The 25,645-nt window shown below is 42.5% G+C and overlaps 2 protein-coding genes across 12 annotated transcripts in view; both read left to right on the plus strand.

Annotated features, from left to right (window-relative positions):
• Positions 1-5,578, plus strand: part of TJP2 (tight junction protein 2) — a 111,118-nt gene extending 105,540 nt beyond the window's left edge. For 5 of the 9 annotated variants that reach the window (XM_064490253.1, XM_064490254.1, XM_031449824.2 and 2 more), the window contains 4 exons: positions 763-873; positions 2,051-2,380; positions 3,539-3,624; positions 4,603-5,578. In XM_064490253.1, the coding sequence (XP_064346323.1) occupies positions 763-873; positions 2,051-2,380; positions 3,539-3,624; positions 4,603-4,768 (693 nt within the window). In that variant the 3' untranslated portion in view covers positions 4,769-5,578. The remainder of the gene's footprint in view (positions 1-762; positions 874-2,050; positions 2,381-3,538; positions 3,625-4,602) is intronic. The other 4 variants (XM_031449822.2, XM_031449827.2, XM_031449828.2 and 1 more) reach the window with 2 other exon arrangements.
• A 1,549-nt stretch (positions 5,579-7,127) lies between these two features.
• Positions 7,128-25,645, plus strand: part of ENTREP1 (endosomal transmembrane epsin interactor 1) — an 85,218-nt gene continuing 66,700 nt past the window's right edge. The window contains exons 1-5 of one of the 3 annotated variants that reach the window (XM_064490257.1): positions 7,128-7,273; positions 12,757-14,522; positions 14,630-14,823; positions 17,023-17,175; positions 18,108-18,246. In XM_064490257.1, the coding sequence (XP_064346327.1) occupies positions 17,099-17,175; positions 18,108-18,246 (216 nt within the window). In that variant the 5' untranslated portion in view covers positions 7,128-7,273; positions 12,757-14,522; positions 14,630-14,823; positions 17,023-17,098. Of the gene's footprint in view, positions 7,274-12,756; positions 14,824-17,022; positions 17,176-18,107; positions 18,247-25,645 lie in introns of all 3 variants that reach the window. The other 2 variants (XM_064490256.1, XM_064490258.1) reach the window with 2 other exon arrangements.

The following is a 25,645-nucleotide window of genomic DNA, read 5'->3' on the forward strand; positions in this document are numbered from 1 at the left end:
TCTTGCTAAAACTCCTGAGTGTTTCCCCATCAGTTTCCTTCTCTCTTGTGTTTCCATTTTTTAATTGAGTTCCTGATCGATTGTATGTCTGATCTTGTGTGCTGTGCATCCGAGGGCCAGTGAATAGACAGCTTCTGTGACCCTAGAAATCACATCGACAGGCACTGAGTTAGGACCAGCATTGTTAGTTGTACCTCACAGAACACTGGGATAATAATCTTTGTAGATGAGATTCTCCATCTATATTTGGATAATTATTGCTGAGGACTTCTCTGTAGCATTTTACCTTATTTTGGTGAGTGATTTTATTCTTTATGAAATAGAAGTACCAAAAATATAAGTTGAAAAGAGGAACAGCTCACCATGACAAGAAAATTAGTAAATGTTGCCAGACAAATTGTAAACAATAAGTTAACTCTTGAATGTCTGCAGATACAGCTCAGCTAATGCTGTAGAGTGTTAACAGCTGTCAGTGACAAGAGATTTTAGACTTTAGAAAGACCTTTTGTTTTTGTACTTTAGAGGAGAGACATGCATCTAGTTTTGGAAAAACATATCTCAAGCACTTATCAGTAAGAGAATATGCCTGGTATCTGCCTTTTCAGTAAAGAAGCACTGGGTCACTCACTATCTCATCTTACCTAAGTTACGAACTTCTACTTCTGAATTCACACAAGTTTGCAGAACTCCAGCAAAGCAGTTGAGCACTCTCTTCTTTCTGCTGGGATGTTCTGGTTGTGAATGAACCTTTGTGTCTTGTAGAGCATAAGGAAATCCAGCCCAGAGCCACGAGCTCAGATGAGGAGGGCTGCTAGCAGAGATCAACTTAGGGACAATAGCCCGCCCCCGGCATTCAAGCCAGAGCCGCCCAAGGTACGTGGCTGGGAAGCCCAGGCTGGGAAGGAGGAAGCCGCCGCCCCCGGAGCTCCCCGCGTAGCCAGGGAGGAGCACGCACAATAAGATGGCGTTGGATTGTGTTTTTGACTCACCGGGTTGGGGTGAAGCCAAAAATTAGGAAAAAGCAAAAAAAAAAAAAATAAAAACAGGAAAGGCAGTTTTAGAAGAGGGTACAATTTTAAGACTACTAGTGTTTATTTCATTTTGTTTTGTTGTTTATGTATGTAGAAAGAATAAAAGTTAAATGAAGACTGCATGCCCAGAATCACTTATCTCAGAATCTGTTTTTCTTTTTCTGTCCAGTTAAATTTTTCCTCCCACAACCTGATTTAGATGCCCCCTAAAATCCTTCCTGGTGACTTGCTAAGAAAAACAATCACCACCATTGTTTATGATGCCTCTCATTATGAGGACCATCTAATTGATTTTTTTTAATATTATCCAGAAATCAATGTAGGGACCCATGGGCATATGTCATGTGATTTTTTTTTTACCCATCTCAGATTCAAAGCTATAGCTATAGGCTTTTCCTTATAAGCCAATAAAATTTCTCTCTGTAACTCAATACTTCGGCTAAGAAGAAAATAATAATTGTGTGAGCTCTGAGAAGTAATTAGTGACCTCGTAAAATAGATCCGTGAAAATTAACAAGCAGGCCTGGGATGAAACTATATGAAGAAAAAGTGGCTGTTAGTGTGATCTGCTGCCCTCCCCGCTCCCCGCCCCAGGCTCAGGCACCTCTGGCTGGACCTGGGCCTACCCTCCGGGCCAGCGCACGCGCCCTCAGGCTGGGTGGGCTCAGGAGCCACTCTTCCATCCCGAAGCCAGACTTTTTCGGAGGTCTTCTCCAAAATTCTCATCTCTTCTGGTACAAAATGAGGTCTGCTCCACCTCAGGCACACGTGGGCCTCCCAGCACGTCCCCAGCACCCTCCTGGTTTCCTCAAACTCTTAATTCTCTTCTGTAGGAAGTGAGGTAGGGCTCCGGATGCCAGACCAGTGGCCGCGTGCCCTGCTCTATTTGATTCCTTGTTGGAGTGGAATTTGTTGACCACCTTTGGAAACTGATCAGGAAATGGAGTGTATTAAATCACTAATAGATGTCTGAAAATAAATCAGAAGCTCAAGGTAAAACTATGCGTTGCTCTCTGCAGGCCAAAACCCCAAACAGAGAAGACTCCTTTGACTTCTCCAGATCCTACGAATACAAGTCAAATCCCTCAGCGGTTGCCGGTAATGAAATTGCCGGGGCATCTACCAAAGGTTGTCCCCCTCCTATTGCAGCCAAACCTGCCTTTGGACGGCCCATACTGAAGCCCTCCACTCCCATCCCTCCCCCAGAGAGTGAGGAGGCGGGAGAGGGCGGTGAGGAGCAGGACAACGCTCCCAAGTCTGTCCTGGGCAAAGTAAAAATATTTGAGAAGATGGATCACAAGGCCAGGTTGCAGAGAATGCAAGAGCTCCAAGAAGCACAGAATGCAAGGGTAATTGCTTTTTGACCACTCGGTCACCTTAGCGTGCCAACAGTAAGAATTTTAAAGCAGTGTTATTGCAGTGTAATGATTCAAAGTCCTTTTGCCACTGCCACAGACATGAAAAGGATGTTCATGTGCATGATACCAAAGGCACACTCAGTTTTTGTCAGTTCCAGATTGCCACCTGTCAGGGCGTCCATTTTTCTTCCAATCGAGAAAACCTACCATTGTAGGTGAATAAGATTCTGCTCTTCGTACTTTGGAACTTTATATCAGGTTCTGGCACAGGGAAGAGAGATGAGAGAATCGGTGCCTCTTTGAAGTTATTTTTCATGAACACACCTGTTGTGTTTGTTTGCTGAATGAGATTTAATTTGCTCCCAGGTTTGCCTTAGAAATCAAGCAAACCTTGCTGCTAAAATTGAAAGGCCCATAGATTGTTCTTTTGGGTGTTGTTTGAATTTTTGTGCTGTGTGCACATAAAACCTTTTAGAAGTCAAAGAAGAATTTAAGTAAAGGTCTGTGGAGCCTGTTCTTCCCAGTGGATGTGGGAATTTTCTTCATTTAAGTCTGTCACAACAATTGCAGTGCTTCTGAGCCTTTTTCTTTCTTTCCTTTTTTTTTTTTTTGGCACTAAAAATGCATAACTTAAAATTTACCATTTTAACAATCTTTAAGTGTCCAGTGGCATTAAGTGCTTTCATATTGTTGTGTAACCATCTCCACCATCCGTCTCCCAAACTTTGTCACTTTCCCCAACTGAAACTCCATTAAAGTTACTCCCTAGTACCCCCTCCCCCAGCCCCTTAACCACTGTTCTGCTCTCTGTCTCATGAATTTGACAGCCTCATGTAAGTGCAGTCATGCAATATTTGTCCTTTTATGACTGGCTTATTTCACTTAGCATAGTGTCCTCAAAGTTCACCCATGTTGTAGCATGTGACAGAATTTCATTACTTTTAAACATTTTTCTTATTTGACATGGACCACTAGGCGTCACACACAACCCTGGAAACTAGAGAGTTGCTTCTGTTTTCCCTCTTCTCTTTGAAATGGGTTTAGAAAATGGGACCAGCAGGATATGAGCAAGCTGACGGTCTAGTCATTCATCCCTTCCCTCTTGTTCCTTTCTTTCTTTTTTTTTTTTTTTTTTCTTAATCACCACAGATTGAAATTGCTCAGAAGCATCCTGATATCTATGCAGTCCCAATTAAAACACACAAGCCGGACCCCGGTCTGCCCCAGTACACAAGGTAAGGGCTGCATGGAGGGTATCCGTCTAAAAAAAGGGAGCTTGTCTAGGATTTGGATGCCTACAAAAATTTTTATTCACTTACATTTCAATGTAATAAGGGTTTTGTGTGTGTGTTTCCTGGCCAACTGTTTACTTATTCAATCAAATTTAATTATAAAGATCATAGAGTCAAAATTTCATGGTAGTGTTGATTGTGCGCTAAAACCGACACAGTGTAGTCATAGACATTTCCCCTTAGACCCCTTAGGGTCAGTCCCCTTAGACCCGTTGGAGCAGAGGCGTGTTAAATTGCGTTAGGACGGCACATGGGCAAAATTCCTGGCACTTAGACGCTAATATTTTCTGACTCTTAGCTGGGCTCCTTCATTCCATTGCGTCACCTAACAAAGTCAGGCTACTTGTGCTGAGCTGTGGTCTGAGGGGAAGGTGACAATCAGTTGACCAGTGTTGGTAAGATGCTCTCTATTTAAAGTGCTTCATAAGCACTGGTAATTATCACAATGTCTTCTGTGGAGGTTTTACACTGGATTATTTCCTGCTTCCGAGAAAAGAAAAAAAAAACCAGATTTTCTTGCAGCTATTCTGACTAGAAACTGGAGTCTAGTTTTACAGCAATAGAGAGCTAGAGGCAAATTTCTTCTTTACCAATTGAACGGTGGCACAGCGGCCCAGGTGGCCCCTGACAACAAAAAGGATGTGGTATATGTGGCTGAAACTGGCAGAGAATTCGCCCTTCCGGGTGAGCTTGTAGCCATTGAGCTCAGGGGTGGGAAGTCACCCCATCCAGCTGGAGAGTTCTTAGGTCAGAGAGCACCTGGCGGGCCGCCCCTCTTGCTGCCCAGGTGGGCACTGGCCTTGACCTGTCCCTCCCATTCTCACTCCCACTGCTCTGTGAACCTGGAGCATCGCCGCACCTGCACCGGCAGTCAGAGCCCAGACAAGCTTTGGGCTGCATGTAACCCTCTTACTTTGTTAGTTCCAGGCCTCCCGAGCCTCAGAAAGGTCCTGCCAGACTTTATCAGGATCCCAGAGGCAGTTACGGCAGTGACGCCGAGGAGGAAGAATACCGCCAGCAGCTGTCAGAACACGCAAGGCGCGGTTACTATGGCCAGCCTTCCCGATACCGGGACACGGAATTATAGATGCCCAAGGACTGACTCGTCTGCACCCCACTGCTGCCGCCACCTCAGAGCAGCGCTCCCACCAACTGTGGGAGGATGGAGGGTTCTGTCCAGTTACCACACACCATGGAGATGTAGTGGCACCTTCGAGGGAGCCCAGGGGACAGCCAGGGCAAACTCAGAACTTGTGGGACTGGGTCTGGGGAATTAATGGCTTTTTGTTCAGAATTAAGAGAAACACTACAGTCTGATACTGTTACCTGCTTCAGTGGACCAAAATCTATTAATTCTGTTTGCATATTTTTAACATGTATATTAAGAAATGATAACTATTTTTCTTCATTAATAGCTGCCTTCAAGGACAGTTTCAATGAGAGACAGAACGTGAAAAAACAAATAAAAACACTGTCAGACTCAAACGAAATTCAAAGAAGTATTTTAGTACAACTCTATAAGTGCCTTGGATGAGAAGTGTCTTAAATTTTCTTCCTTTGGAGCTTTATGCGAAGCCATAATGGACTAAAACATTTTGACTAAATTTTTATACCAGTTTAATAGCTATGATTTTCTCTGCACCATGTCATCTTTTCAAGGCATTTGTCTTTACAATATTTTGCATAAATTCTGACTATGTATATAATAGCTATACTTGGTAGTTTAGCTATCAGTGCTAAATGGCTTGAAGACCAAGAAGTTGGTATAGGATTATTTTGTTTGTTTAAAACCACGTGTTCCACAAAAGCAGATACTCGAGAAAAAGACATTTCCAAAAGTGTGTGTATTGACAACAGTTTTATAACTTAATAAAAAGGAGGACATGGCAATCAGTAAGATGCTTTGTGGTGGATTTCTACACTACTTGTTACTTTTAGTGCAGGTTTTTATTTCAATTGTTGATCATAAAAGTGAGGACATGCTCATTGCTGAACGTTGGAAAATGGAGACACGTGAAAAAGAAAATTAAAAATTACCCACAGTCCCATCCCTCAGATAATTTTGGTGCATTTCCTCCAGTTATGTATTGGTGGATATCTGGGCATGTTGTAGCTGAGAGTATGCTGTGCAGTTCTGTTTCCTACTTTTTCTATTTGAGCGTTGCGCTCAGGTAGTTAAAACTCATGCACTATCATCACTAATAGGACAGAATCCTAGATCCCGTGACTGCTGCTGCATAAGTAGATAGTTCTGCTCTTGTTGGCTGTTTGGATTGTTTCCAGTTTTTTTACTTCCTTTTACATAAAGTGTACTTCTTTGCATATAATCTATTTTTGTATATCAGTGATCAGCTTTTTAGTCCTCTTGCGCAGGTAGGTTCTCAGAAATGGAATGACTGAGTAAAAACAGAGGACCATTTTTACGGCTCTTGATGTTTACTGCCAAAGTGCTTCCTAGAAAAGTTGTATCAATTTATACTCCTGCATTCACTCTTTAAAGGCTAAATATGTTTAGAATTTAAAGATAGCCTAGGAATTTAGGCTTGTATGAATCAAAAATACCCTGAATTTTGGAAAGGTAAAGAGTCTTGGTTCAGTTAAGGGCTTTTTATAATATGAGCTGACACAAAGGTGGTAAGTTTGTGCTTTAGTTTAAGTTGGAAATTCAGCTTACTCGTAACTTGAGTTACATTGTAAAAGTATCCTTGGTTGTCTCTGTCAATTTGGGTGCTCTAAGTTATAAACCATTCAGTGCAGTCCCTGGAATTTCTGAGCAGGCTTCAAATCTGTGTATTTCATAAATAAAAGCTATCGCTTGTGGATAGAAAAAACATTGGTAAAATGTATGATTTTAGTGTCTGTTTTTTAAATACAGGAATGAGCCCTTTTGTGAACTCAGGGAGGAAAGGAGGCTTTTCAGCAGGACTCTGGCTTCAGCACTTCTTGTGATGCATTAGGCGGTGCAGACAGGAACATGGGACCTCTGTTGCCCAGAATGTCCCAAAGGTGCCCAGCGGACCACCAGTGCCTGCCCCACTCTTTTATAGTTCTTCTCCTTTGTCCTGGGAAGGATTTAAGGCTGCCTACAATGTATGTGGAATACAAGTAAGAAAAAATGGGTGCTAGGCAAATGAGGAAAGAAGGAAAAATACCAGAATAGGAGAGGCAACCATGAGTGAGTGTGGCATTCACTCTACACGTTATCAGGGCTCCTCTGCTTCCAGGAGGCCAGTGTGGGGCATGGGACGTGAAAGGTATGTATTTTGATTCAGAAGCTCCATGGCGAGGGGCGAGGGAGTTGTTCCAGAATTCTCTCCCCTCCCCCTTTTTATTCTGTGGGGTCTCGTTTTGCATCATGTAATCATGACCACTTAGTTGCAAGGAGGATTTTGGTGATCTCTTTCTTACTGTGTTCTCTCATGTAGGGCAATAGCATAATTCCGAGGGCCATTCAGTAGAAGTTTCTGAAAAAAGCACCTGAAACTGCATTGTGGAAACACCTCTCTGCCTTTTGATCTAATCCAACGATCAATCCTAGAGCACTGGGGGCCATTGCCCTCAAATACCAACATGATGTGCATGAAGCTCCAAGGTAAACATGTTATCCGTCTTTCTGCAAAATCCATTTTACTCGGAGGTGAGGGGAGGGCGTTGAAATGCAGGGTAGATCTTGTGGCAGAGGGCAAACCTCACAGATTTGTAGGATAAGATGTGGGACTTATTGGAGGTTTTGCACTCTCAGCGGGTCTCTTCAGGGCACCCTCCGCCCCCACCCTGAGACTTCCCGAGTCTGCTTGGTAGTCCTGCTTCATGTGCAGCATGCTCGGTCTCTCCTGGTTAGAGAATTGCAGTATAACCTTCCGCCCATCCCTGACTTGACTGTTTCTGTCCACCATGATTTTGTTTGGTGGATGAACCAGCAGGGGTGGGGAGTGGGGCAGGGAGATCTTAATTTGGGTAGCAGACCCCACGACCGGGTTCTGGGTGTAAGTCGTTTGGGAAATAAAAGCAAGCTTCGCAGTGGGTGGCCAGAACTTAATCCCCCTAAGGAACTACCATTGAATGACATGAAGCACATGTCTCAAGAGTCTTTTCACCCAGGCGGCGGGGGAGCTGGGCTGTTTGTTCATCAACTGGCTTTGGACTTGAACTGAGGGCTGCTCAGTGCAAGTGTGCATGTGTTGGTGGGGGAGAGGGTGTCCTCACCCCCCTCCCTTAGGCAAAGAAATGCAGAGACTGGCAGTTGACAGGCTGGAGCAAGGCCTGAGGGTGGAAGAGCCCTGGCAGCGTGTATCTTGATGGTGACTGGGCTGTGACTCTGCTGAGTCCTCCGAGGTGAGGGATTGTTTCTGCCTAGTGCCTTAGAGGGGACTAGGAGAGACATGGGAAGAACCAGGGAGGAACCTAGGGAGAGGGAGGGGGAAAGCCCACATACCTGTTAGTCAGGGTTCTCCAGAGAAACAGAAACAGCAGGATGTGTGTATGTAGAGGTTTATTTTAAGGAACTGGCCCACACCATTGTGGAGGCTTGGTAAATCCCAAATCTGCAGGCTGGGTTGGCAGACCACCAGGAAAGACTTGTAGTCTGAGTGCAGAGGCGATGGCCTCTGGCAGAATTCCTTCTGGCTCAGGGAAGATCAGTCTTTGTTCTATATTCAGGCCTTTAACTGATCGGATGAGGCCCACTCACATTCTGGGGGACAATCTGCTTTACTGCAAATCCACTGATCTAAATGTTAATCTCATCCCCAAAACACCCTCATAGAAACATCCACAATAATGTTTGACCAAATAATCTGGCCACGGTAGTCCAGCCAAGTGGGCACAAAAACTTAACCATCACAATACCCTTCGCTTTGTGGGCTACCCCTGCAGTGGTCCTTCTTTTCCGGTGTTAAAGAATGAATGAAGGAAGGAAAGAACAAATGAGTGAATGAATGACCCAAAAGAAGGGAGAATTACATATATTTACAAATCTTTACACATTTGATATATATTTATATATTTCACATATGTGTATATATTTATATTTTGTTTTAAATAAAGAGTAAGTTTAATTGTAATGAGTAGAAAAACCTTAAAAAATAAGGGAAAATAAATGAATAAAAGGGATTCAAATAATTCAACTCATAATAGAGTTGAGAAACCCAATAAAAATAAAATAGTTGACGTTTTAAAATAATAATTAGTGAAATAAATGAGATTTAAAGTAAAAGGCTGAATGGCAATTAAAATATATATGCAAATAGAAAGGGAGATAAACTCATCTCATTGCCATCCTTTTATTTTAAATCATGTGTATAGGTATAAAACTGGCAGAATCTACATTTCCCAAGCTGGTGAAAGCAATGGCAGTAGTAATATTTTGGTATTTATTTTGTGCAATAAAAAGTGAGATGTGGTTTCATTACTTCTGCACTGTCCTCACGTGCTTTTCCGCCTCAGAGGGCCCGAGTCCAGGTTTCCCTGTCCTGAGCTTGTCTCTCTGTGAAGGATGATTTGGGGAAAAGATATTGACTGATATAAATCATCCAGAGAGAGGTGTGTTGAGTTAATGAGAGTAGATCTGTCTCTGAGGACAAAAGGAGAGAGGAGTGGAGAGAATGAGGAAAAAATGGAAGGGTGGGACTGGAGCTGGACTAGAAACTTCCCAAACCGCCGCTTCCTCCTTTCCTAATCCCACACCTTCTCTATCCCCACCCCGATTCTAAAACAATTCCATTAGGGACCACAGGAAGTATAGATGGACCAAAGGATCTGTGGGAAACAGATGATGAATACACATAAACCTCATTAGAAGCTCCGGAAGTGGGGATTAGAATAGCAAGATACTTTGGAAGGGTTTGATTGAAACGGGAGGGACAGGTTCTGAGTCTTTTCAAATGAAGGCACCTTTGAGCCAAAATGTAAATGAGTCAAATTTTAGGCATTTTAAAATGTCAAAGTGATGTTTTAATGTTTTATACCAGTAAATACACTGGCATTTTATTGCTTAAAAATAGTATAATGTGTCAGGAAATAAAGTCACTAATCCAGTCCCTTCCCCAAATCAAATGTTAGTTCCCCCCAGAAGTGATTCCCTCATTATCCCTGTCCTGCTGAGGCAGCCCATATTGGCTGTCGAGCTCAGATTCTGGAATCAAAACAATTTTATGTTTAAACCCCCATTTTCACAGTTATTAACATAGACCATCTGGTAAATTACTCATCTGTTCTAAGCCTCTCATTTTTCACTCATAGGAATAGAAAACTGTACCACTGTTTCATGTTTGGTGTGTGTGTGTGTGTAGGGTGGGGCACGTTACTAGGATGGTACACATAAAATGTTTGTAATAGTAGCCGGCAAAAAATAAATGCTCAATAAAAATAGCTAGTAGTATCATCACTCTCAGTAGGTTCACCTCACCAATTTAGAAACCTGAGTGGTGTCTTTGATTTTCTTACTCTTCCTCCAAATGCTGACCTACTTTACACTACTGAAGAACTATTTTTAATTTGTCCCTCTGTCCCTTTTCCCACAGCCACTACCCTAGTTCAGCTGGTTGTAAACTCTCATCCTCCACCTAGCTAGCAGGCAGAATCGTCTTTCTAACGTAGATCTGAGAATGTTTCCCTGCTGCTTAAAAAAACAGTGATGAAGTCCCCTTGCCTAGAACAAAGTTTACTTCTTTCATTTTTTTGTTGAGATACCGTTGATGTATAGCATTAAGTTTACTGCTTGCAACTTGTTGATTTGATATATTTGCATATTGCAATATGATTACCACTTGGGCATTAGCTAACACCTCTATCACATTATATAATTACCGTTTCTTCTTTGTGGTGAGAACAATTAAGATCTAGTCTTTTAGCAGCAAAGTTTAATTTTTATCATGGCATTCAGGTTTTCTACCGTCTGTGCCCAGGGAGTCTGTTCTGCACCCAGCTCAGTGTCTATGTTCTTTGCCATATGACTTTACAGTTCCTTCCACTAAAGAGTCAGAGTATATTGCCCCACTTCTTGGCTTTGGACTGACCATGTGACTTGCTCTCTTGCACCTCTGCCATCCTAGGGAAGGAAACTCCTCAGGCAACTTGTTGTTTCCTGGGCTGCGAGAGAGGGATGTGGAGCAGAAACATTCTGAGTCCAGGTTAGATCAGCAGATGTATGAGGAATATTAAGCAAGAGTTGTATTTAGCCCCTGAGTTTGGGGTAGTTTGCTATGTAACAGTAGACCCCTAAATCCTTTTTCAGGTAACTTTCTTTTGCAAAGCCCATGTATATTCCATTTTCATAGGACTTGTCAAGAAAGTGCATTTCTTGAATTCTCTTCTGTTCCCTCTGTTGGGAATACACTTCCCATTTCTTCACTGTCCTTCAAAATCCTAACTCATCCTTACAGATACAGCTAATATGTCACATTTTCTGTCAGGCCTTCTCTGATGCCCCCAGTCAAATCTATCACTGACTCCTTCCATAAGTTTCCATTACCTTCATCTGTATCCCTGATGTTCTAGTTATGAGTGTCCAGATCTGGTTCCTGCTCACTTCTGAACAACCTTAAAGGGAGTGTGTGTGTGTGTGTAAGAGTGTGTGTGTGAGTGTGTGAGACTGATTTATCTTCGTATCCTCTTCAGTGACCTGCATGTATTCCAGAAATGTTTGTTGGAAAATGAAATGAATGAATGAATGAATGAAGAGAGAAATCAATTGAAATGCAGTGTTTATCTTTTATCACAATAGTATGTCAGGGACATAAGATTTTCTAACATTGTGCCCACTTTAAACTTCAACACTGATAGGACTGATATAAACTGGAGACCATTAGTAAAACTAGTTGAGAAAAACTATCAAGAACTAAGTTTGGCCAGGAAAAGACAGGCTAATATCAAAGTATGTTTTTCACAAGGATAAAATTATGATTCTCGTGCAAAATAGCCATATATATGCAAATATAAAATGAACACTTAAAAGACTTTATTCAGGCCATTACTTAATGAGATGTTCAGACTGGTTTAAAGGGCATTTGAGGAACAAGGTATATATAAGCAATTAAGGAATGTTAGAATAAGAATTCAGAGATAAATACAAAACTGGTTAATATCCTACAGAATTGTAAATGATAACATTTGTCTTTCTCTTTTCCACCAGACAGAAATAATTTGCATCTCATACAAAAATCTAAACATTAGCGTGTAATTTGACTCTCTGGGAACTTTGATCAGTAGTTTTAGTGCTCATCAGTCACCATGTGAGTTACTATGCTTAATAGTCACAAAAAAAAATCTGTATATTCTTTAAAAATTAGTTGTCTTTATTTGGATTATAGCAGGAGTTTTGATAAGCTAAGTCAAATAAAAATATTTATTGAGTTCATCTGCGTACAAATAAATAAACACAAGCACTATGGACTGAATATGACCTATGCTCTGCCTTTCAGAAGTTTACATTGGAAATCCTTTCATTTGCATGAGAAATGCCTAAATTGATAGTCTGATTTGTTCTTTGCCACAACCCAGCATAGTAACAATGGCAGGTGTGGCTATGCCAGTTTTATAAATAATCCATAACTTCGGTTATATAACTTGTTTAGAACCTTTAGCCTATATGTATAATAGTTTTGATTCCAAACAAAGTTTCTGCTTCTGAGTCCAGTCTTCCAGTCTTTCCTTCTAGAGGCCCCTCCTGTAGGATCTCTCAAAATAGTTTGTTGATCATGTTGTATTGGTTTCTATTTGCAATTTAAAAGAGAAGCACTTTAGAACTGAATTTGCAAGTTGCCTGAACCCATAGAACTAATCTAGTTCACAAAGATGTTTTGTTTGGCCTACACAGGGTGATGAAAATTGTTTAAATTTAAAAATCAGATTTTACATGCAAGTCCAGATTTGGGGCTTTTCTTTTTAAAATGGTAGATTTGGAGTAGATTTGGCAATTCTGTGTGCCCATCTGTGCATGACAGCCTTAGGCTGGAGCTGGGTGTTTGCTGCCCCATATAGAACCCATCCAGCCTCATTGACTAATATGGCCTTCGTGACAGGTGATAGCACTGAGTTTGGAACCCTCTCTCTCCTCTTCCCCGTATCCCCTCCCAGACCCAAGCCATGTGCAGCATCCATGCTGCCGCAAGGGACGCCAGCATCCTGAACACGCAGGAGGAGCTCCTCCACTCTCCGGCATGGTTTGCAACTTCCTCTACGAGATGGGCAAGACGTTTCACCTGACTCTAGAAAGAGCTCCTGAGTATATTTCTTCAGGTCCTGTTCTCTGGGACTACTACAGCTGAAATGTGTTGGAATAAGAAATAGAGATTTGGGGGGAGGGTGGCAAATAAATTTTTGTCGCTTAGAAAATTAGCTCCTAAGGCTCTCCTGAATACGGATCAGATGGGATTTCTGAGGGCTGGGCGTCCGCCTTTGTTAGCAGGATGATTGCAGAGGTCACATTTGTGGACCTGGTCTGGGGAAATGCATTCTGAAAAACTCCCTAAAGAAACAAATCGTAGTCTGGGACATCACAGGATATTAGGTGATAGTTTTAGGCCAGCTACAGGACTGATCCCTGTCCCTGTATTTCTCTTCAGGCCTAAATTAATTAGCATTTCATAAATTAGTCAGTACTCATCCATCAATAGATAACGCATGTGACAGGGGGACAGAAACCAGCTCTCCAGGCTTGCACATTTGTACTAACTGGGTGGAAGGATGGCAATGCTCTTTCTGTGGGACGTGAAGAGGAGGCAGTGCCTTCTCCCTAACTGTCATTTTCTTACCTGCTGCACAGATTTATTGAGCTAAGAGAAGAAACGGGTCCTGTGAGAGAGAGCCTGAGAGGCTGGAGTGAAGCTCGTCACCTCCATCCTCGGTTCAGAGCAAGGGCTGGCCTCTGGGCTGATCTGATCGGCTGCAGTCACTCACTGGTCCTGGGACCTGGTACGTTGCCTGCGCCTCAGGCTCTTCATCTACAAAGTAAAGATGGCAGTGTTTCTTTCTACAACGTGTGACTGTGAGCGTTCAGTGCAGAACCTGCGTAAGTGACTAGCCCAGGGTAAGCGCTGCAAAAATACTTGCCCAGACCTACCACCCATGTATGTCCGTGTCCTTTCTTCTTTGACAAAGCTCAGGGAGAATTTATCTGAAGAAAGCAATGTATTAACAAAGCACAGTGACTGAGGATGTTGGCCCCTGAGCAGACTGCCTGTGTTTGAATCCCTCTCTGAAAACTACCAATTAGTGAGCCTAGACTAATTATATAACCTCTTTGTTTCAACCTCAGTTTCCTCATCTGTATGCTAAGTATAAAAAACCTCACAAGAGGTTGACTGAGAGAATTATATGCTATAATACAGGTAATTGTTTAGCACAGGGCCTGACATGTGGTAGGTCCTTGACAGATATAAGCCTTTAAAAAAAAACAAAACTAGATATAAAAGTTCTTTTTTAAAAATTGAGATAAAATTCACGTAATATAAAATTAATTGTTAACTATTTTAAAGTATACAATTCAGTGATAATTAGTATATTCACAATGTTGGTAAGCATCACTTCTGTCTGGCTCCAAGACATTTTCATCACCCCAAAAGGAAAACCTATTCTCGTTAAGCAGTTAATCCCCACACAGCCCTCCCTCAAGCCTCTGGCAACCACAAGTCTGCCTTCTGTCTCTGTAGACTTCCCTGTTCCTGATGTGTCGTATAAATGGGATAATACAATATGCGACCTTGTGTGTCTGGCTTCTTTCACTTAGCAGAATATTTTGGAGGCTCGTGTGTGACTGGAAATTGACTGAGGGACTGTGCCTCTTCATTGTGATCATTCAAGTCACTTTATCAAACCTAAAGCTTTTGGCTCGTGCAAATCAAGTAAGACTTTCAAAGGCTAGCCATTTACATCCCCGTGATAAACTAACCCATGCCAAGATCTCTGCAGGTCAGACTGCTGATTACTCTCTGCTGCCTGTTACTTGTAGGCACACCAACCATATCTTTGAGACTCAGGTGCGGCCCCTTGGCTGCTACTACCCCAGGATCCCATCACTTCCCTCTCTGAGAAGCCCACCAACGAGGAGAGGACCAGAAGTTGCAGCTGGACTTTCTAACTTCAAATGAATGTTGAAGGCTCAGATCCAGATGTCTGGATATTGATATAATATAAATATGTAAGGTAAACCCTCCATCTACTCTTTTAAAAAACCTGCCTTCAAATCAATAAGGAAAGCTGAAATCCCAATAGAAAAATGGGCAAAGGATAAAGTTACCTTAAAAAGCAATACATATAACTAATGAATATATGAAACAAAATTCAACTCCACTAATAATGACATGAAAATAAGACAACAAAGAGATATTTTCCATCTGTAGGGAACGAAGTGGAGCCTTAGGGTCTCTTGCTTTGTAGCTGGAGTGTAAGTTGGCATGTATTTTTTGCAGGACCACATAAAAATATATATCAAGACCCTTCAAGATATGTTTGCCTTTTTGATCAACAGTTCCACTTTAAAAATTTATACTAAGAATCGAAGAAATTAAATATATGAAGATGTCACAGAGCCAAACCAGTCTTATGAGCAAAAACTTGGAAACTACCCGAATACTCAACACTTGGAACGTATTTTAAATAAATTGTCATATATACATGAAATATTATTCAGATGTTCATTCATTCATTCAAGAGGCACTTACTGAACATCTGCTTTGTAAGAATACTGTCATAAAATCGGGATACAGGTTATCTCTTTTTTTAATGGAGCTTATTACACTTTAACAGTTGGTGACATGGAATAAATACTTTTAAAGTTGAGTCGCATAAGTGCTATGATGAAAGAAAGGGTGTTGTGATAAAGAGTGACTGGGAATGGAGTTACTTTAGACTAAGTGGGTCGGGAAAAGCCTGACTAGGATGATATTTAAAATTTTTTTTTTTATTGAAGTATGGTCAGTTTACAATGTGTCAGTTTCTGGTGTACAGCACAATGCTTCAGTCATACATGAATATACATATATTTGTTTTCATATTCTTTTGGGATAACATTTAAGTAGAGCTGTAAATGGCACGAAGGACGTTAGAAATCACCAGTATGTAGGCCTGTTTTTCTCAGCCTGAAAAGATATCACAACCCCTATTTTTTCATAAAACCATATGCGTGAGGGTAGGGTGGTGGGGGTGTATGTCAGAAGGAAGTCCAAAGGAACTGCTATTGAGCAGAATACTTTCCCAGCTGCTAGTAACTGAAAACTCAACTCAAAGCTGATCTAATAATAAAGTAAGGTATTGATTCCTGTAACTGAAAAGGCAGGATTTTCAGAGGCTCAGTAACTTCCAAGAGGGGAAGGTTTCTTTCTATCTCTCTCTTCCGCATTCTGTGTTGTTACTTCTCTCATGATCACAAGGTAGCTGCCAACAGTCCCGGGGCTACATGTCTCCTCATCCGTGTCCAGTGGAAGGTAGAAAGCATCTTTGTTTCAACGTCCCAGAAAAAGACACGAGCTTCACGGGGGCTGGGCTGGCTTGGGTCACATGACCGCTCCTGAACCAAATTCCTTGGCCAGGGGGATGGGCTGCACTGGTGAGTTTAAGCCATTAAGGACCCAACTGGAAGCCCAGAGTGAGGCAATCTCTCACCGCCAGCCTGGGAACTAGAGGGAGAGAATTTGCACCAAAGGAATTTGGGTGAACTTTTCCTGGAGAAACAGGGGAAAGCTCTGGGTAGCGAATACCAGTTGTTTGCATACCACCGCTACAACAAAACCCACCCGGAAGTGAATAGCGTTTGTCTCTCTGAGCTTTGGAGAATGGAGTCCTGCTGATTTTTACCTTCCTTTCCAAACTTGACTGTATGCCAGGTTTGTTTGGTTTTTTTTTTACAATGAAAATATATTAATTTTGTAAGAAGTCAGCAAAGCTATTTCCATTTTTAAAGTCTGGCAAAATGAATAAAAGGCATTAAATGGATAAAGACTTTCTTTCTTGGACCTAGGCATCATAGTTCTCTACTTTGATTTTGCTTTTCCCCAACTAAAGCAAAGTTTTTGCAACCAAACCAGCTATTCTGACATTGTCCCTGAGAGAAAAGGAAGGCCCAGTTCACAGAATCTCCCTCCTCCTCTCCCAGTTTCACCTAACAATTTAGCAGCCTGTCAGCCTGCCTGCCTGTCGGCTTGCTCTTCCCCCCATCAGAGGAGCTATTCTGGGCCACTGTAATTATTCAGCCGGTTGAGTTCTCTTTGGTGACAACTGAGATACCTCAAACTAAGAATAGGACTCTGACTGATGAAGGAGGCGACAGTGATGGGGCCATGAGGAACTTTGCTCCCTGCCAGGGATTCTTTAAGACCTAAAACTCACTTTCGTTCTTTGCTCCAGGATTGCCATCGGTCTGTGGTTTTGCCGTCCAAGTGGGTCTGTGAAATCTTGTTAGCTGCATAATCACACAAATAACATGGCCACTGGAGAGGCTTACCAAGGGTCCCCGAGAATGTTCCTTCTCAGCCGGGCTACCAGCTGGCAGCCCTGGGGGTAAGTTTGCCAGATAATTCCTATTGTACATTTGGGGACTTTTTCCCCAGAGGCTTTTGATTTCAGGCCCAAAAGACAATTTTGCATTTTCTAAGGGCTTCTGAGAGAAACCAGTGAAACCCTCTGCCCTCTTTGCACAGCAGAAGCTGCTCTAGAGTGGCAGTTACAGGGACTAAAGTTGAAGGGTGGGGCTCCTCCTCTGCCCAGCTCTGTGGCCTTGGGCAGTTTAAGCTTTTTAAGCCTCAGCTTTGTCATCTGTAAATGGGGATTATTAAAACTCACCTCATGGTGTGGTGATTAAATGAGTGGGAATGCAGAGCCCAGTTAGTGCCCAACAAACACTAGCCAACAGTATCTACAGGGAAGAACTTCCGTGTGCTTCTCAGGAGGTCCCCACGGAACCATGCTCCACAATCTAAAATGGCAACGTCAGAAATGTGCCCTTTTGTTGGTTTTTCCGCCTTTCAGGTCTCAGTCTCCCCTCTCCTTCACTCCGGCTCCCTGGTGTCACCCCCCACGCAGACCACCTGTTTTTAGCAAATGAAGCGATAAGGAGTAGATGTATGTAAATGAGAAAAAGACCCCAAAGGAAACCAGAAAACTGGGAGTACTAAGGTCCAGGGGGATGTGCTGATTTAAGCCTCCCTTCCCCACATAGTTCTCTTCTTGCTTTCTTTCTTTTTTTTTTTAATGGAGGTACTGAGGATTGAACCCAGGACCTTGTGCATGCTAAGCACAGACTCTACCACTGAGCTATATCTCCTTCCCTGTGTTTTTTTTTTTTTTCCAAAGGGACAGGGGAACTATCAAATGCCAATGCCAAAAATAGAGTCCTAGTAGACACAAGATCAAGGTTAGAAATGGTCAGGGTTGGGCAAGTTACATTCTATACACTGTACAGTCAATTCCCAATTATTCTTATGCTTCTGCAGGTCTCTTCCCATTTTCCGTTCCTTTGCCTCCCCTATGGCTGAGCTGGCTGTGGCAGCAGAACCATCCCTGTGGTTGCCCCTCCAGTCTCAGTGCATTGTTACTGTGACCCAGCACGAGTGGGAGTCTGCAGATGCCAAGGTAATGAAAGAACCTTAGAAGGTTCCTGTTTTAAGAAGGTTTCCTGTCTTAAGCTCGGTTTGCTGTTCTAGTTAGTATGGCTGTCTAATAAATTATCCTAGAAGTGAGTGGTGGAAATAGCTCATGGATTCCATGGGTCAGGAATTTGGACAGGTGCAGCAGGACAGCCTGTCTCTGCCCACAATGTATGGGGTCTTAGCTGGAGGCCTTGAAGGCTTGGGGTCTGGAAACATCTGAAGGCTTGTTCACACACACGTCAAGCAATTGATGGTGGCTGTTGGCTGGAGTCTCAGTTCTCTTCCACTTCAGCTTTCCCGTGGGGTTTCTCTGTGAGAGTTGGCTTGGACTTCTTCACAGCGTAGCAGCTCAATTCTGAAGGCAAACCCTCCAAGAGAAGGGGCCAGGAGGAAATTGTATCTCCTTCTCTGACCTAGCCTCATAAGCCATGAATCACTGTTTCTACCACATCCTAGTCACTAAAGCAGTCACGAGTCCCATTCTGTTTCCAGGGGAGACTAAATAGAATATACCTCTTCTTGGAGAGAGGCAAGGTTCTGGAAGAATGTGGGACTGGAAATTCTGCTGTGACTTTTTTGGGAAAAGACAGTCTGCTACATTTATATACAGGTCGCTAAGGGAGTATATACAAGGTGTTTCCAAGACTCTGGATAATTACATTTTGCAATAGAGAAAGGTGGTAGTGTTGGGGAGGAGAAATGGCTGGCTCTCCTGAGACAAACAAGATGTTTGACCTAGTTTTCCTGTGACATCCCTGAGAGAAAGTCCAAGAAAAGGAGGGAGGGCCAAAGGGAGGAGCTTAGGTGAATAATGGTTACCAGGTTGGTTGAAACACCCTGCCTTCTCGTCTACCCTTAGCAAAGCGTCCACATGGAGGTACCCCCTGGGTTCCTGACACTGATTCTCAGGTAACTGCTGATGCCAGCCAGGGCCTAAAAGTAGGTAAGAGTGAATGACTCGGAAAAGGGTGCTTCTCTTCTGGAGACCCAGGCTTTACAGACTTTTCCTTCCCTTCCTTTAACAACATATCCTCCTCAAAAAAGTCAGCTGGCACCTGCCCTTTGCTCTCTCTTCATTCCTTCCTTCATTCCTGGAATACAGGTGTGATACCTGGATGTGAAGCAGCTATATTATACCATGAGACAAGAGTCACTTGCAGAAAATAGCAGAATAGCGAGATCAAACAAACCTACATCACTGATAACTTTGTGATACTCTCTAACCGTTCAGGACAAGCTGCCTCTGGAATTCTTTTATATCTCAGAGAAACAAATTTATAGCTTGTTGAGCCAGTGATATCAGCCATCAAGAGCACTGAATATGTAGCACTTCTTAAAGGAGTGCTCAACTATTGATGACAGGATTTTTTGGCCAAGCTTCTGACACCCATTTTGAGAAATTTATTAGTATGTGATGGGCAGTTCTTTTGCATGCATCTTAGTTTCAAAATATAACAGTCTGATCTAATCCTTTCTTAGGTCTCATAGAGCAAAGATCTGCAAGGACATATCTGATCAAGGTCATTTCTCCACTAATGTCAATTTTCCATGCAACTGATCTGTTTCAGCACCTTTCTAAGTACGTAGTAACTTCTCAATCTCATGCTAAATTTTAGTGCAATCTTTTAAAAGATCACTTAACACATGCATACAACGGTGCACTCTACTCAACTGAAGTGATGATACTGTGAGCAGCCATGACCAAGTTCAGTTTTATGGCAGCAACAACAAATATGTCCTGACTCCTGCCTGGTGAAGAGTAATTCTACAATGTCATAGATTACTGGATCCATGCAGCCTAATTTCAAAGATAATAAAATGTAACTTAGGATCAATGACATAAAATAAGTTTTGATACCTAACAGAGAAAATCCTTCCCTCTTGATGGTTGTTTTAAGTCACTAAATTTGGGGAGGGGGGATTTGTTAGGCAACAAAAGCTTAGCAATACAGTCATTTTAAAGAATAACCAGAAAATGCATCTGCCTCTAAAATTAAGCAAATTCCTCATTAAATATATTAGACATGTACAGCTTCAATTCTTGACCACACATTTTCTGTACTTACGATAGAAGGGAAAATAACTTCTTAGCCATTGCCTTTCTTTAAATGTCAACTTGTTCTTTCTGTAAATAATCATCTTCGAGGGAAAACTGAAAGTCACCCAGATTTAGGCCAGGGAGGAGAGACAAGTGAGCTCAGAGAAACCACGAATCACACTGTGGCTGAGAACTCAGGCTCATGCTTATAAGCATCTATAGCAAAGATTCAGTGACTTAAAAATAGGTGCTTTCAGTGTTGAGGAATAAACCTTTCCAGAGTGGAAAGGGTTCTTAGAAGAATCAAGTGTCAGAGTATCACTTGAGCAATCTTATGCCCACATTTTTAAAAAGTGCCATTTTGCTATTATTGGTAATCATCGAAGCTGGCTGGTGGGCACATGAGGGTTCCTTGTTCAGTTTTCTCCAGTTTGTAGTACGTTTGAAAATTTTCATAATAAAACATTTCTTTTAAAAGGCTGCCACTTCACGCAAAGTTCCAAGCAACGATTCATGCTCAGTGAGGATTTACCCATGTTGTTATTGGGTAGTGAGGCACTCACAATGTACATTACTCCCTAAAAAGTACCTAGATCATTTCCAGTAGAAGTAGGCTCTGAAGTATTTATAAAGGTAAAGGTATAGGTGTCTGGGGTTTGCTGTAAAGTAGTCCAGTGGTAAAGGGAGTCGAGAGTGTGGGTGCAGCAAGATAAGCCGTGGGCCAGCAATGGTTGAAGCTGGGTGATGGCTACCTGGGGCTGCTTGTACTGTCTTCTCCACTTTTGTGAATGTTAAAAATATTAAAAAAAAAAAAAAGATATGTCTATGGCCCAGCCACCCCACTTTTGGATATATTTTCCCAAAGGACTGGAAGCAGAGACTTGAACAGATAGTTGTACACCTAATGTAGCAGCATTATTCACAGTAGTCAAAAGGAGGAAACGACCCACATGGCCATTGATGGATAAATGGATAAACAAGATGGACGTATACATATAAAGGAATATTATTCAGCCTTAAAAAGGAAGGAAATTCTGACGTAATCTATAACCTGGATGAACCGTGAAGACGTTATGCTAAGTGAAATAAGCCAGGCGCAAAAGGAGAAATTGTATGATTCTACTTCCACGAGGTACCTAGAGTATTCAGATTCATTAGAGACAGAAGGTAGAATTCTGGTGGCTGGGGGCCGGGGGAGGGAGACTCGGGGGTTGATGTTTAGTGGGTATTGAGTTCAGTTTGGGCAGATGGAAAAAGCTCTGGATATGGGTGTTGGTGATGGCTGCACAACAGTGGGAGTGTCCCTGGTGCCACTGAACTGTACAGTTAAACATGGTTACAGTGGTAAATGTTTAAAAGTGATATGTCTAGCTTTAAAAAATGATACTAGGGAGAGAGAAGTAGAGAGAGAAAAACAGGAAGTATACGTGAACGTGATTGGCGATGCTTGATCTAAAAACAGTGATAACTTCCCGTCCTCATACATACCCACCACTTCGTCACAGATTCTCTGGATTACTCTCCCCCCCACCTTCCTCCCTGAAAGTCCCTGTGCTTCAGTCGAGTTGAGGTGCCGCCCAGCGCCAGGCACAGACAGAACTCTGGAGGGGAGCCCTCCTCTGCCTGCCTCTCAGCCACCCTTTCTCTGTCCTCTCGGAGGCGGGGTGGAGTGGGGGTCGGGGGGCTTCCGGGCTCTTCCTGCCTTTCTCTGCTCCTAACCAGACAGAAGCCACAGGCAACTCTCTTCAAGTCTCTGAGGAGGACCCTGAAGCCCAGAGGCGCCCATGCTCATTCACTGTGGCCGGAGGGCGAGGCTGAGACCTTGTCCTATTTTCTGTGCGTCACACACCTGACTTCAGAGCTCTGGGTTCTCCCCCCACCGCCATGCTGACCTTCACCACTGCCCAGGTTTGTCGGTGCTCCCTGGAGCTATCTAGAGGTCTGTTTTTCTTGGAAAACATTAGCAAATGCTCAGTAGAAGCTCTTTATGCCGCGTCATTTGGAAGAAGTCCCATCATGGGAATAAAGCCATCAAAAGTTAAAAATATCAAGGCTGGAGGGGAGGGTGTAGCTCAAGCGATAGAGCACATGCTTAGCATGCACGAGGTCCTGGGTTCAAGCCCCAGCACCTCCTCCAAAAATAAATGAGTGAACTTAATTACCTCCCCCCACCAAAATAATTAATCAATTAAAAATATCAAGGCCCCTTAAAAACATGTTCTGCACCTCAGTGTGGAAAACGTTGGTTTGTAAACACAGCCATTGAAAGACAGATGAGGCAAGATTACCAAAATGAACAAACAAAAATGAAGTGAAAGTATTTTAAAGCAAGTCGTTTCTGCCAGTTACCCGTCTGATTTGTCTTTTCACTTGTTCATACCTTATCTCTCCCTGAGGGTTTAAAGTGCCTTGCAAAGATGTGTGAAGTAAAATAGAATTAAAAAAAAAAAATCAATGCCATCACGCTGAAGAAAGCTTGGTGTAGGGAAAAAAGATGGCTCCAGGAATGTCTTGGGTATACACATCGCTGGCCATGGCATTGCGCACTCTCTGCTGGTGGGACCCCTGGACTCTGAACTACTCAGCAGCCAGAATTAAGTGGGCTGTGCCACCGATAACAAGAATCACAATCGTTAAAGCAAAAACAAGCCAGCTATTCAGGAGAGGCAGATCTTTTCCAGGAACTTCCTTTCCTATAACTCCCAGGATGCCCTGTGTGATACAAGAGACAGCATCTTCATAATCACCTCCGTGAAAGAAACAGGCAGTTTCAGTGTGTTACTGAAACACATCTTGTGTTTCTGTGTGTGTATTCAGTGTGAGAATGGGATGACACAGAAGTGAAAGTCATGAAGGGATCTCTGGGAGTAGCCAGAAGGGTGCAGTCCAGGTGTGTAGCTCTCAGAAGACCAGACGTAGTTGAAAGTCAATGTTGACTTGTGGCTATCAAGTAGACTGCAAATAGTGTACCATCCATGACAATTTTTCCCTGTAATAATACCCTTGACAACAACTGGGCAACAGACCCCTCTGACTGACTCAGGGACTTGTCATTGGAACTCGCACCTGCCTGCTACTTGTCCAGACCCTTCCCTCGGATATGGAAAGCCTTACATTCAGTTTCGGACCTGATTTTCTTTCTCGTACACTGTACTGGCCCAGGCCCACCCACAGCCTGTGGGGTGAACCGTTGTGAGCACAAAGTCTTTACCCTGGAGTGGCCCTGGGGCTGGAAGTTTTTGCATTGTTCTGATCCTCTGTCAACTAGATACACGAAGACACTTCCCAGAGAATGCTCAGCCTTAGTCTCTCTTGATTTGACAGCAAGGTTTGTGCCAAGATCAAATCTACGAGGCTCTAAATTGCTTTGTTATCTTCCCGGCAGTGGAAGTGATAAAAGAAAAGCATTCGGGTTTGGGACTAGACAGATATGTTTATAAGAGTGAAATCTAGAGTGATTTTTTTTCTCCTACCACCTTCATCAATTTAAACAAAAATGTTTACATGCAAAATCCAGAACAGAAACTGTAGTTTGTTTTCAATTTTGGTTTAATTGGCATTTTATATATGTATCAGTCATCGTTAATAAGCACTCAGCACGGGGCCAGACTTGGGCGTTCTGTTTAGCCCTACACACTTGCTATTTTTATAAGCCTGATCGTGTGTGTCCCAAGCAGGCTCTGAGTGGTGGCAGGAGAATGACCAGACACCATCCATCACCAGGAGGCTCTCGAAGCAATAGGCTCTCTGGGTGCCAGATACAGCATACGTGGAACATCTTCTCTAAAGGGTGCTGATCCTGGATCCTAAATAGTCCAGACCAGAGAGGCCTCAACAGGCGCTACTTCATCTTTGGGACTTCCTAGAGCTGAAGGGAGGGCCTCACAGGGGAGCCTTGCTTCCTGACTGCAGATACGGGGTCTAATCAAACAACACACAACCAGCTACTGGCAAATTCAGCGGACTCACAGACTCCCTCACAAGGAGCCTGGGAACCACACTGTTGGTTCCCTCTCAGGCCCCTTCCCAAAGCACTTGAATGTGGGGACCTGCCCCTCGTTCTCTGGGAGGGAGGGATGGAGGTGGTCAGGAGGGAGTTGTGCAGGCAGGTCTGTACACAACTTTCCTCAACTCTGTGCATCAACCCATCACTTAGATATTTTCATCGTGGCGGCTTCACAAAACCAGCAGTTTTAAAGAAAAACCATTTGAAAACATGAAAATTCTGGTACATTTGCTTTAAAAATCTGTAGTCACAACCTTTAATGTATTTAAACTGGTACAACTCTGATTAACTTACTTTAAAAAAGTTTACCTTTAATATGTGACTATTGTTTTTCCATCTTTATTGTGGTATAATTGACAAGTTAAAAATGTACATATTTAGGTGTACAACTTGATGTTTTGCTATATATGTACACTGTGAAATAATCACAATCAAGCCTATTCATACATCCATCACCTCACATACTTACCATTTTCTTTTGATGTTTCTTGTGTGTGTGTGTGTGTGTGGTAAGAACACTTGAGATCTATCCGCTTAGCGAATTTCCAGTACACAATGCTGTACGTAGTCACATTGCTGTACATGAGATCTCTAGCACTTAGTCATCTTGCGTAACAAACTTTGGAACTCTTACCCAGCAATTCCCCATTTCCCCTCCTACCAGCCCCTGGAAACCACCATTCTATTCTTTGCCTTTATAAGTTTGACTATTTTAGATTCCAAATTTAAGAGAGATGGTACAGTATTTGTCTTTCTGTATCTGGCTTATTTCATTTAGCCTCCGGTTTCATCCACAATTAATGTCCTCCAGGTTTGTGCATGTTGCCTCAAATAGCAGGATTTCCTTCTTTTTAAGGTTAAATATATTCCATTGTGTGTGAATATATATAAAGTATATATATATAATATGCATACTGTGTATCAGAATGCCCATTGTGAATATATATACACATACTCATATACATATATATATACACATAGACTGTGTGTCCATTCATCCATCAATGGAAACTTAGATTATCTCCATATCTGAGCTATTGTGAATAATGTTGCGATGAACAAGGGAGTACAGATGTCTCTTTGAGATACTGATTTTATTTCCTTTGGTTGTACACATAGAAGAGGGATTGCCGAATTGTAAGATAGTTTTATTTTAATATTTTGAGTAAATTCCATACTGTTTTTCATAATGGCTATAACTATTTGCATTCCCTACAACAGTGTGCAAGAGTTCCTTTTTCTCCACATCCACACCATGTGTTATCTTTGTATTGTCAATTTCTCCCTTCAGATCTGTCAATATTTGCTTTATATATTTAGATACATCTTTACCTAGAA

The sequence above is a fragment of the Camelus dromedarius genome, chromosome 10 (assembly GCF_036321535.1).
Source record: "Camelus dromedarius isolate mCamDro1 chromosome 10, mCamDro1.pat, whole genome shotgun sequence".
NCBI lineage: Eukaryota > Metazoa > Chordata > Mammalia > Artiodactyla > Camelidae > Camelus > Camelus dromedarius.